Source organism: Cyprinodon variegatus, unplaced genomic scaffold, assembly GCF_000732505.1.
Source record: "Cyprinodon variegatus isolate N-32 unplaced genomic scaffold, C_variegatus-1.0 Scaffold268, whole genome shotgun sequence".
NCBI lineage: Eukaryota > Metazoa > Chordata > Actinopteri > Cyprinodontiformes > Cyprinodontidae > Cyprinodon > Cyprinodon variegatus.
This window is the reverse complement of record NW_015150721.1, coordinates 115,847-129,231: the sequence shown is the minus strand read 5'-3', so window position 1 is coordinate 129,231 and position 13,385 is coordinate 115,847. Positions and strand designations below refer to the sequence as shown.

The following is a 13,385-nucleotide window of genomic DNA, read 5'->3' as shown; positions in this document are numbered from 1 at the left end:
AAGCAATTTGGTTATGTCAAAGCATCATTTTCCATATGTGTAGGCAAAAGGCAGGGTTTGAACTAAAGACATTCATAAATGAATAAAAAATAAATATATGCATTGATCGAAATCTTTATGTGTACACAAAATAAAATGAATTAAATTTCATATATTGTCAAACTTAAACTACAGTGTGCAGATAGATTTCCCCACAAATGAGGGAATAAGAATTTGTTTGGGTGTTTCCAGTCAGCAGAGGGCGCTATAGGCTCGCGATAACTAAGCCTGTTCTCCATCTGTCCCCACAGACCCATCTCCAACTGTCCACCACTCCATCCTGCACCACCAGCCGCCGCCGAGCGGCAACCAGGCGTACGACACCCTGAGCCTTGAAAGCTCAGACAGCTTGGAGACCAGTGTCTCCACTGGAAACTCCGCCTGTACCCCAGAAAGGTGAGAGACTGCCCTGTTTCCATGGGAACATCCAAGTCTGCCCCCTCTGTTTGAAGAAAAGGTCACTAGGCTTTGTTCCTGTCACAGGGGGCTTTGTTACACGCCTCACCCACGTGACGTACTGGCTGTTGCCATGCCAAACCCATTCAAGTTTTCAAACTTAAGTTTCCACCGGTTTTAATAAGGCGTCCACACCTTTACTCTCTCCTGCTGTTCTTATTCAAGACATGTTTGTTTACCTTTTATCCCCCCCCTTCTCATCCAAAGCCTTGTCATATCCGTGTAATCAATGCAAGCTTCTCCTGTGTGACTTGTAGCGCCTGTGGGTTAGAGGCCCAGAGGATAGAGGAGATGGAGAAGATGCTGAGGGAGGCGCAGCAGGAGAAAGCACGACTGATTGAGAACAGAGTGAGTTCCCAACACTACAGCCAGAGGGTTTTCACATGGAAAAAAAGACTTCATGTTGGTGTCCCATCATTTCATATCCGTTTGAAGCAAAAAAAACATGCAAAGAGTTATTTATCATCGCAAATCAGAACATAATCTTTGGGAAACTTCTGGTTCTGAACCAGATTTAATATTAGATTGAGAATTTTTAAAAACATTATTTTTTGACAAAGATGTTAATATTTGTGCAAAGGAGAAAATTTGCAAGGTCTTAGTGAAAATACTGATAAAAATGCAATTTTTGCAAAAAATAAAAAAAAACATCAGTCATGTTCTCATTACATAGAAACATTTAGAGCAGGGTTTCCTAATGTGGGGGACAGGACCCACTGGGGGGTCCCCAGACACCAATGAAATAAACGTTTGATTGATTTATTGACTTTATTGATATCACATAGGATACCTTTACCTGTTACATCTGCTCAATAGTCAAAAAGAAGAAGAAGGTGCCAAAAGGAGGAAAAGGTGCATGGGGTATATACAGTATGTACAGTGTGTCCACATATATATACAGTAGCAGCCATTCAGAGTGGCCCTTCCCAGTCAAACGCCAGCTGAATGGCAGTCCACTCCCCTGCGACTTCCAGCAAAATCTCCTCCAACTTCCAGCCAATTCCCTTCTTCTGTGTGTGCATTTTTTTACTCTGATTTTTACTCTGATTCCATTCTTTTACTGAATTACAGGGTCAGATCAGGAGATGACGCTTTATTTTAGATCTTAATGTCTATATTTCATTACAGAAAGCATATTTTAATATAAAGATTGATGTTTAAAAAGGATTTGTAGGGGACCAACCAAGGACCCTTAAAGGAAAGTGAGGAAATTTTGAATGGCTACTACTGTGTTTTATATATATATATATATATATATATATATATATATATATATATATATATATATATATATATATATATATATATATATATCGCACTGGGTATCAAATATAAAAAAACAGCTTAGTAATATTGCATTTAGTTATTGCCACTGTAGTATTGCATTGTAGAGTCTGGTGGCAGCAGGGGTGAATGACATGCGCTAGCGCTTGTTTTTACAAACAGGGTATAAAAGTATTTTGTTATGTATTATAATAAAAACTTGCAAAATGTAAAAATTTAAGTAAATTAAATAATCAAAACCATCTATTTTAAAATGAATACAATTACTTCACTATATGTGTATAATTAAACTCAGGGTAAAATAATTAGGTGATTATGTATTTTCGGGGGGGCTGCCGGCATAATCTTTAACATCACAGGTTGAAATTCCTTGGAACCCCTAATTTAGAGCCTGATTATACGTATAACTTATTAAGGACAAAACTAAAATAATCTTTAAACTTTTTTTTTTTTGCCAAAAATGCCAAAGTATTTCATATCAAGAGTAACCAAAATGTGACCTCAAAATGTTTTAAAGAAAATCTTCAGCTTGACATCCTCAATAGATTCAAATGCAACCAAGATGTCAAAGGGGCAGAAGATTTTCTCAGAAAAAAAGTTAGACGGTGTTTTGTTTTTAACAAATTTTTTTTATGCTGAAATAAAGCAGACCTGTGTGTAAGTATCTGAAAGCTGCAAAGGATCATTTTACATCAGCAAAGCTTCCCCTTTTCCACACATAGACTAAAGGGATAGATTTTACAAAACCCTGGATTGGGACTTGAATTCCCAGGTGCATCCTCTGACACTCGTCTTCTTTGTATTGCAATATTTGCCTGCCATTAACATATATTCCCGTCTCGCTCTTGTTGTTTTTCCCTCTTGGTCTGCTCTCTCCGCACTCTCTTCTGTCCCGACGCTCCCAGGAGAGGGAGGTGCAGGCTCGGCGGCAGATGCTGGAGGAGGAGCGGAGGAGGCGGGAGGAGGCTGAGAGGAGGCTTCAAGATGAGTCGGCCCACAGGCGGAGACTAGTGGAGGAGGAGGTGAAGATGAGAGAGAAGCACTTCTCCCAGGTCAGTTTAGCGGCGGGAGGAGAAGAAGAGTGAGAAGAGAGGGGTAAGGGGATGCTTGAGGGGGGAGGATGAGAGGAGAGGCAATAAAGGGAGGCTTGGTGCAAAAGAAGATCAAAGATTGTCAAAGGAAGGAGGAGGACGCGGGGTGGGGGGAGAGATAGTGGAAACAAAAAGAAAAAAGGAGGATATGGTGTTGGAAATATGTATACATATCAGTGATATAAGGCTTTAATCAGGATTGTTTTTACCAGCAGCTCTCAGTGCGGAAATATATCGAAATCAAACATAATCTGCTGTCATCATTATCTCCACTTCATCCCCTTCAACTTAAGTGAGCAAAGGCCCATTAAACCAGTTTTTTATCATAGTTACACATCTTAATGCCGAAATGTTGCCTTGATCTCATGTATTGCTTTGACAAAAATAAAAAAACTAGATTTATGTCAGTAATTTTTTAAACAATTTTTTAAACTTAATAAATGTTTTTAATAACACGATGTGAAGCCCTGTTGGCCAATTTCTCCTCGCTACTCTGTTAAACTGGAAAGACAAAAGAAAAATGAAAGGCTAATAGGGATTATTCCCTAAAAGTATATCAAGTCAAAGAAAAAAATATTCTGCTGCAAAAGTACTTAGTAACTAATTATATCTGATTAATGTAAGAAAACAGAAATATATGAAGATATTTACAAATGTTGATGTTTTAAAGAGTAAAATACAAAAATATTCAAAACAGATTGTTAACATAAGTGAAGGTATACCAAATGTTTTAGTTATTTTTTTATTAATACAATTGTTTTGCCATAGTTCTACCCACATCTGATTTGTACTGCAGATTTACAGATTTTTAACACTAGTCTAGTAACACATTAAAAAATGTTGTTTTTGTTTTGGATCATTTGTGATACAAAAGTATTTCCATGCAATTTATTATGCATTTTCTGTTTACTACATTGGTCTTGTTATAGTGCTTCTGCTTTTCAAGAAAATAAATAATGTAAATGTCTCAAAAACTCCTATATTAGGGATCACACACTTATTAATAAAGGGTTTAATAAATGTTTATTTATAGAAAATGTTTATTTATAGGAAAGGCACTTATAATTATACTCTGGTCATATCATAATTGTCACATAGCTCATACTGTAATAGGACGGTTGGTTCTTAAACATTCCTTTAGTGGGTTTCAGTGAGCTTTCAGGGATTGCTCTCTTTTGGTCCTGCATTAACTTCACACAGCTACATCTGTACTAAAGATTGATCTAGCTGTACTTCCTTATTCCTCTAGGATGGGAGAAAAGACATTGATTTGTTGTTTAATTACGAGATGGCTGTTTCCTGCAGCTAAAGAGATTCACAACCACAGCACGCAATCAAGAGAGAGGAAAAGCAGGAGTGATCCAGACAGTCTGACTGTATCTGTTCATAGTACAAAAAATAACTGCATGGAGCTTAATTTATTATTCAAAACAGTTTTGAAATGCATATCTGTTAATTAAATTCCTTTTAAATGGGAGATAATGATTTTACTCAATATTATAGTGTTCAGAGCCCTGGGCTGTGGCCATACCAGCCAGGAGGCGATTTACTGCCTTCAATCAGTAATAGGCAGCAATGTGATATTAAACCCTCAGCTAAATCTAAGTCTGAGAAATATTCTGTCAGTAAATCTGTCTTTAAATAAACATTGATAAAACCCAGTTTAGCAGGAAACATAAACACCATGCGGCTCTTCTCTCACAGGCTCGTCCAATGACCCGCTACCTGCCAAACCGGAAGGAGGAGTTTGATCTTCGGGCCCATGTGGAGTCGTGTGGCCACTGCATAGACACCTGCCCCTTCGTCATCCTCACCGAGAAAATGTGCAAAGGCCACCTGGTGAAGATGGGAGGCAAAATCAAATCCTGGAAGAAACGCTGGTTCGTTTTCGACCGTCTCAAAAGAAACTTCTGCTATTACATCGGTGAGAACAACTTAGACCGGATCTGTGTCGATATTAATTTAAATATATAAAGTTATGCCTTTTATAAATCCACCAACACTTATTTTAATACTTTGTCTGATTATAATGAAAGGAAACAGTATAATTCACTGGGATTTAAAGTGGGAACTGGACACAGAGTAGAGCTTACTGCAGCAGTCAAAGAAAAAATACTTTTTTTAAGATTATAAAAAGTTTCACTGTCAGTTAGATAAAATTAAACAAAATCACTTAATTTGAAATTTTAAAAGCAGAGTTTCTGAGCAATTACAGCACAAATAAATGAAAGCTAAATGCCTCTTCTGAGACCATAATACTAAAACAGTAACCAGTGCTTTAGGTGGGCCTTTATGTGACCCTACACACTATCTCTTCTAAAGTTTACCCTTCAGCTTTTTAACTTTTTAGACAGCGAGGACCAAAACTTGTACTACAATGAAGAGCTCTCCCTCACCCTCTTCACATTTTAAATGTTGCGGCCATTGATATGGATTTAAAGGAGCTGGAGCAGAGCTCGGTGATAACTGCAGAACTCTGAACATTCCTTCACACAAGGAAAGGAAGGTGTGAATGCTAGATAGCATTAGTACATTAAACAGAGAACTTAATACTACAACAATGTGACATTGTTTCAGACAAATAATGTTTGGTGCCCTCACCTGGAAATGAACAATATTACAGTCTTTGTCAGTTTGTTTCGCTTTATTTCTAAAACAACTTCTCAATATTAAAATGTTGAAAACGGCTGCAATAAAGAAGAGGAGAAGTAGTTGAGCCCCAAACATGATGAATATATTTCCCAACACTATGATTTACCTCCCATAGAGGTAAGTTCAGTTCAATTCAATTTATTTATATAGCAGCAATTCACAATACCTGCCATCTCAAGGCACTTTATAGAGACAATTCAACCAGATCATACATTCAGATCGGTTCAAAGTTTTCTATCTAAGGAAAACCAGCTGATTGCATTGAATCGTTGACTGGAAATCAATCCCTCACATCTGTTTATGGTTCACAAACAGCTGGGGAGTCAAGTTAACTGAGACAAAAGAGGGATTAAAATGAGGAAACAAATAAAGTACCATAAATAAATTGCAACACTGAGGAGTGTGATACAGATGTGGTGCATTAACTTGAGAAAACCAAATCCTGCGATCTTTGCTGAAATGTACATATATCTATAAAATTAATTTCCATATTATTCCACATTTTAAATTGTTAAATTGTTAAATGTCATTGTTTTTATTTATTTTCATAATAATATAAATATAATTATATTAATAATATTAACACTTATTGTTATTATCATTATGTTTATTCTTTGTTTTTATTTCAGTACAATAAAGTTATCCGTAGGTACATTTGTATGAAACTATTACCCATGTTTTTGTACCAAATGTGAATGACATTAAGGGGATTACAGACAATTATTTATTTCTACTTATAGAGCTGGTTACAATGCGTAGGTTTATGGTTCACCAACAGCTGGGGTCACACAGGGGTTGTCTTCCTCATTTATAGTGTTAAATTAACATTAACGTGCCGTTTAGAGACAATATGTAAATCTGAGTGACAGAAGTCACCGTAATACCTGGAATAAAATATGATTTAGAGACCATCTAGAATTCACACCAGACATGCTCTCTGTTCTGATGGCTTTCTAAGATTTATAATCATGCATGCACAGTTGACAGATTTATGTTGGAATTAATCTTGTTCTTTCTTTTTTTTTTTACCCATAAATTTTTTGTCCAACCTCTCATTATTTCTGAAACAAACGTCATGGCTGAAAGCAAATAGTTTTTAGTCTAAATATTCCAGGGTGTGTGAATACTTATGGGTTTGACTGCAAATCTTTTACTCCAAGCCATACTAATGCAATCAATGGTAAAAGCAAAGTGGGGATTAAAAATATCCTGGGAGTGTAATTTGTATTTAGCTTCTAAAGTTGCTCAATTGGGAACATTTATCTGTAAACACTTAATCAATTCTGAATTTTGTTGCAATAGTTGGAAGAGTATCAGGATCGATTGTAGAACCTGGCTTAAAACAAATGCATCCCACTGGGACTGCATAAAGCTGCATACAGGAAGCCCAAAGCAGATAACAGGAGTTTTCTCCTGCAGTTTTTACCCACTGAGCAGAAGTGAGGCATGTGAAGAGAATGTGGCTGCAGATGTTCAATTTGCACCTTTTATAAACTAAGTGCTGGCAGAACCACAGCGTAAACCTAACAGCCCTAATGAGACCTGTACCACCTCACTGACATCAGAAGGTGGACAATTCCTGAGGTTAGAGATGGTTCTCATTTCAGATCTTATTATAAAAACACATTTTAGGGCCTTTATGTTCTTTAGGAACACAGCGTTCAATTAATAAGACTTCTAACAGATAGAAATATTAATTACTGAGATTTGGGCGGCACTTTTTGTCAAAGCAAAGTTATTTCAGCTCATTGAGCTTTCAAGGGCTTATAAATTGAACTTCCGTTGAATTTAATATTTTGGGACAATTTAAATGGAATGAACATTTAATAGTAAATGATTAACTAAAAAAATTTATATTATTTCTGTTGTTCTATAGTGAACACCTATTAAAGTTTCTTCTGCTCATTTGCATTTATTATATCAGTAAACTTTCTTTTAAAGATCCCTGCTTTGGGCCTTCAGCTTCCTTTCAGTTCACAGTAAACCTACATTGCTTCTCCTCGGACCATTCTGTACCTTCATCTTAAATCATATATTTTATTTGCTCTCCTTCCAAATACTTAGCTACCTGGAAGGTATTTAAATCCAGGGGAGTTTTGCCTGTCTTTCTTTCATTTAAAAACTGTGAGTGTTTCAGTTCATTCTTCCCGCCCATCAGAGTCTGATACAAAAGCAGATTTCTGAATAATTGACCAATATGTTTTGAAAGCATTATTTTACAATCAATTTCAAAATAGAACCAAAAAAAAAAAAAATACAATCTTGACACTGCTGCTCGCTTTGCTCCTCTCTCCATTCACCAGCCTAGCCTTTTCACCCGCTCACTCCTGACGAAGATGATGGTGATGACGGTGATGAAACAAGATGCAATAGTTTCTCTGGATGTGTTTTTCACGGTGTGGAGGCTAGCTCCTGGCTTGTTCGTGACTAATAAAACGAAACTCACATTTCAAAAACATTTATCTCATTACTAAGCAGATTTGACTTATGAAGAAGGGAAAGTAGAGTGAAAAAAAGTGTGGAACACAACTTAAAAGACTGCCGTTAATTGAGGATGTTTACATCTCCGTTCTTTAAGGAGAGTCAGATAAATAACTCTTGGAAAATTGGAAAATCTTAAGGCAGAATTAATGTGAAGAAATGTCAGGAATTACTCTTTAGATTCTAAAGCCCAGAAGGTCAGCAGCAACTTAAGCTTTAACTTGAACACAACTCTTGAACAAAAGTCTTCAGCGAGCCGTGAAGAGGACTGTGTGTGAAACCTGAGGGACAAAGAACAGACTGGACATCTGACAGAGAACATCCGACCTGCTCATTTCTCAACTAAAAAACATCAAATATGATAGCCAACAGTCCAGCTCCTGTTTTTTTTTTTTTTTTACATTTATTGGAATGTTCAACCTAGCCGGCAGCAAAAAGGCACAGAAAGAGAAATGCAGACATTCCAGAAAGTGCGACTGAAGAAAACAAGTCAGATTAATAGGATGGTAAAGACTTGAGGCATAGCTGGAAATAGACTCACGCGTCTAATTAACTTTTGCTCTGATGCACTTCTGCTCATACCTATTCATGGAGCCTAAGCTGCTGGGGAAAAGACTTTTATCCCTTTTTTCTGTTTTGTGTCCATTCTCGCTATCTTTGATTTAAGCTTCTCTTTTTACTTTTTCTGCTATTGAGGCTAAAACCGCAGATTTAATCACATACCAACAAGAAATCTGTTTCTGATAAGAACCAGTACTAAAATATTTCAACAACTAATGAAACAAAGTAAAAAGGAGCATCAATTTTGAGAAAAAAAAATTTGGAATATGGTTAATCAAAAAATGCATGTTTGTTGATGATTTTATTTGGGCGATGAGCTTTAAATCTTTGAGGCTAGGAGGCCTCCATGCCATTATCCTAACCTTTGGTGCAATTAAAAACTACCTTAGATTTAAATCCTTTAAAGATATAAATAATAAGAGAATTTAAGGATATTGGATAATTCTCTAAATAAAAATCACAAATGAATTGAGGAAAGTCTTTATTATTTTATTGACTTCTAATAATATATATTTGATAAAAGAGCTTCAAATAAATAAAGTCTACGAATTATCATTTGAAAACATGAAAAAAAAAATCACAACAAAAAGCAGATAAAATGTGCTTCATAATTCTGCTTTTTCTTACGTCAAACATTTTTTCTTTGTTGGTTTATTCTAACTTTTGTTTTGTTTTTTTGTTCTTCCTTATGTTTTATATTTTGTGTCTATTTATAAGATGCATATATGATACCGTGTGAAAAACACAAAGCTATATGTTTTTATTTTAAACTCAAGATTAGTTCAAGTGAAAATGAAGCACCATCACTAGAACACAGTTTCCCTCCATCTACCTCTGATTCTCCTGTTTAGAGTTCGGTCTGGCAGAGGTCTTGCATCAGTGCAACAAGATGTAATTTAATGTAACTTCATATATTTATTTTCTTTTTCTCCTCTCAGACAAGCACGAGACCAAGCTGAAAGGGCTCATTTACTTTCAGGCGATTGAAGAGGTTTACTATGATCACCTGCGCAGCGCCGCCAAGGTAAACACTTCTTTACCATAAATACTTTGTAATGTTACATTTTTAGCATGAGTTATGTATTATGTTGTTGTTTACAAAATTAAAAAGTTGATAGTTGAATAACAGTGAAGGATTGATTTTATTTATTTTTTCTCCTCATTTACTGTAGGTTGAGGAATTAGGAAGTCGAATAACCAAAAAGAAATGTTTTTGATAAGCTTTCAAATTTCAGATAATCTGTTCACACAACGTATTCATGTTTTGGATTTAAAAAGATCTTTTAGGTTTAAACAAACCCAGTAATACTTTTAAACAGAAAACTGCACAAATAGACAGATGGGTTTGCAGCATTGGTAAAGATGTGCTAAAAACCCTTAAAAGTAAAACCTCTTTTGCTAAAGTAGCATATTTTTACTCTTAATATTGGAAGTTTTATTTAATGAGGTGGAAAATGGATGGAATGGAACTCAAAGAAAAAAAAAATATTTTATAAAAATGCTGATTGATGAATTACACTTTTAACCAGTAAAATATGAATAGACAGTAACATTATAACAAAATAAATAAGATATTGTTTCTGTAATTAACTGTTTATTGGATTACATTTCAATTTTAAGGACTTATTTGTTGGTCAAAGAATATTTTAATCATCGAGTCTCCATAAGCTCAGTAGTGATCTTATGGTTACTGCTAAGTAGTTCTTCAGGGGGAAAAAAACAAAACAAACCTCTCTGCTTCAGCCACAAACTTCAATAGACAGAGTTGGATCAAATGTACCAAGACTTAAATTGGAAAAGAGTGGTCGGAACAAATGACATCAAGGTTGAGCTTTTATGCATGAAATGCTTCGACTAGATTGGTTAGAAATGAAGAATAAAAAGGCTGTTTGGAAAAAGTTCTGATGCCAAATGGAAACGGATCTTCCGCAATAGAAATATTGTGGAGGATCAGCGAGGCTCCAGGAAGTTTTTTAGAATCCATGATAAGATTTTTTTTGTTTGTTTTTATAGAAAACTACATTACTACTATTACAGAAATTAGGATGATTCCAGACTGAAAATTGAGAATTTTTTTGGCAAAAATCCCCTTTCTTTGCCTTTCTTTAGTTGCTTTTCTAGACCTAAATTGCATAGATAATGTCTGAGTTTAAGAGAAGACAGCATCAGAGGAGACCCAGTACTCTTAACAAGTGTTAATATATTAATCTTACAGATAATAGATACAAGTTTCTCTCCTCCCAGCCAGTAAGTTCTGCCCTCACTTTCGTCCTGTGCTGTTTTCCATGCAGTTGCCAAATTTTAATCGACTCGTTCAGGAGGAGTAGACACCTTGGTGTGGCTTCTGAACCACTTTCCTTTCTTCTGAAGTACATTTGTTCCATTATTATTACAAATTAAGACAATGTTTTATAGATTTAAATAAATAAAAATGTTGTAAATTTAATTATGAAAAAAAATCAAACTAGTAATGAAACTTTGAAAGATATTTATTTAAAAAAAATACTTTGTAAGTATCTTTGCTGCTTCTTTAGATTTTTATTTTTTTTATATTGTTTTTACTTTCCTCTGTACAATTTTTTAAACATTAGTTTCTCAGTTTTCTATATTTTTTTACAGATCTTTTATTTTCTTTTTGTTCTTACCTATTCATATTTTTAATATTAAGATTGAGCTTTAGGAATTCCATTCTGTATAGAGGACGTGTTAAAGATCACATTGTCTTTACTTTGCTTTGGATTGAGCATCAAAGACATATTTCTATTGCTCTGCATTGACATTAACAACATCACTGCATTGTCATTGTACGCATTAGGAACAAGCATTTGTATTGGATTAGTGGCAAAGAGAATGTGATCTGTGAAAGACATTGGAAAAGACTTTAATTCGGAAAAGTCGATCTGAAACCCAATATTTGAAGTAAATTTAAAATAATAATCACTGTTAGAAATTCTGGAAAAACTAGAACTCAAGAATAATGTCAAAGGACAAAATCTGAGTAAACAGCAAAGTTACTCTCAAAGCCTTTTTTTATTTAAAAAGTTTAATTTATGATGATTTATTTTTATTTACACATTTTTTTCTTTCTTGTAACAATAATGGAACAAAATTCCCTTCATATTTTCTTAGGTTGGTACCAGTTCTAAAAAACTTCACTGATTATCATCCCCAGTTTGCTTCTTTTGGTTTTGCTTGGCTTTAATCTGCGAAATGTAATGTAGAGATGCAGCCATTTCTCAGCTCTATTGTATATCTTTATATATTTACGACCCTTAAAATTTATAAAACAATTTTTAATATACTTTTGTTTTTTACAGTAAAATAATTAGGCCTACTTTTATCTTGTATCACTCTGGGGATTCTGTGGATGCATTTTTTTTTTAATAACTAGCATTTATTAAAAGGTTTTAGCTATGACCTGTAAAGTTTAAGGAAAAGAATATAGGCCTTCTTATGATTGTAATGGTATTTTCTAAACATTTGTTTACAACGGTGTTTCATTTTTTTCTTCCCCCACTTAAAAGGTTTGCTTAGCGTAAAGTCTGGATAGAATTTAAAAATGAGAGAAATTCTTTGTAAAGACTATAAAAAATTTTGACAGGAGTGTTCATTTTGTCAATAATTATTTGTTCAAAAGCGTCCATGTTTCAATAAAATAAATAAAATCCTCTCTTCCTGTCACCTAGAGTCCCAATCCAGCCCTGACCTTCTGTGTGAAAACTCATGATCGGCTGTACTACATGGTGGCCCCGTCTCCTGAGGCCATGAGGATCTGGATGGACGTCATAGTTACAGGTGCAGAGGGCTACACACAGTTTCTGAGCTGAGAGATGGAAGCAGGGATGATTATAATAACGATGAAGAGGGAAACAAAGGAAACAAAAGGAGACCTGGGTGCTGACCTGATCTAACTCCTGCTGGTGCTGGAATGGATGGACTGAAGTTGGTCGGGACAGGAAGAGGAGAATAACTTCATAGAAAGTCTGAAACCTGCAACTAAATAAGGGCTCAGACTTACAGTGGTGCTTTCTAATGAAACTGAATCAGCTTTGAGATTGAGACATTATAAAAGAGTCATTTTTCAATGTGATCTAAAACATTTCAGGCAGAATCATTTTAAGATTTCTTAATTTTCTTTTAAACCTCCAACTGTTTACACATCTAAACCAGATATAAACATCAAGTTATCCCTTTATATATTTTTACCTTTTCTTTAGATGTAGTAAGATTTTAAATATTTCAAAACACTAAATTACTAGAAACCTTTCTATAGCCTTTAAGCACAATAATCTATGTTACATAAGTGAACGACTTTTACATGTCCTTTGTTAATATCTGTATTTATATATGTTCCAAAAGCTTTTCATTCAGGTACATAACAGAGCGATACATTTGTACTTTGTATAAAAATATCAAATACTTCTTTTAACATTTCAATAAAAAGCAGCTTTTACAGTAAAATTGTTATGATATGCTAAAATCCATATTAAATATAAATTAAAATATATTAAACAGATTTTTCTGTTTTGTGTCATTATTGTTGTTTTTATTGTCTTTTTTATTTAATTTCCTGACAGCTTTGGCTCGTTGCGACTGGCTGCCTTAGGCTGGGCATACACTGTAAAATATTTCCCACTGTTGTACCCAGCTACAGCTCAAAGTGTAAGTTCAAACGTACACTTTGTAACTCAACATACACAGTGTACGTTACTGGTATCGGCAGCTGAGTTTCCATGGCGGCATAAGTCACCACAAACTATGTCAAACGTAAGTAGCCAAAACTGTGGCAACATAAGTCACCCAATGTATAGCAGCACAAGC

General features: G+C 34.8%; 1 protein-coding gene across 1 annotated transcript in view; it reads left to right on the top strand.

Annotated features, from left to right (window-relative positions):
- Nucleotides 1-13,042, top strand: part of LOC107089861 (pleckstrin homology-like domain family B member 1) — a 58,696-nt gene extending 45,654 nt beyond the window's left edge. The window contains exons 20-25 of the mRNA XM_015382880.1: nucleotides 291-435; nucleotides 753-843; nucleotides 2,685-2,831; nucleotides 4,575-4,794; nucleotides 9,503-9,588; nucleotides 12,251-13,042. Coding sequence (XP_015238366.1) covers nucleotides 291-435; nucleotides 753-843; nucleotides 2,685-2,831; nucleotides 4,575-4,794; nucleotides 9,503-9,588; nucleotides 12,251-12,391 — 830 coding nt within the window. The 3' untranslated portion in view covers nucleotides 12,392-13,042. The remainder of the gene's footprint in view (nucleotides 1-290; nucleotides 436-752; nucleotides 844-2,684; nucleotides 2,832-4,574; nucleotides 4,795-9,502; nucleotides 9,589-12,250) is intronic.
- Nucleotides 13,043-13,385: the final 343 nt, after the last annotated feature.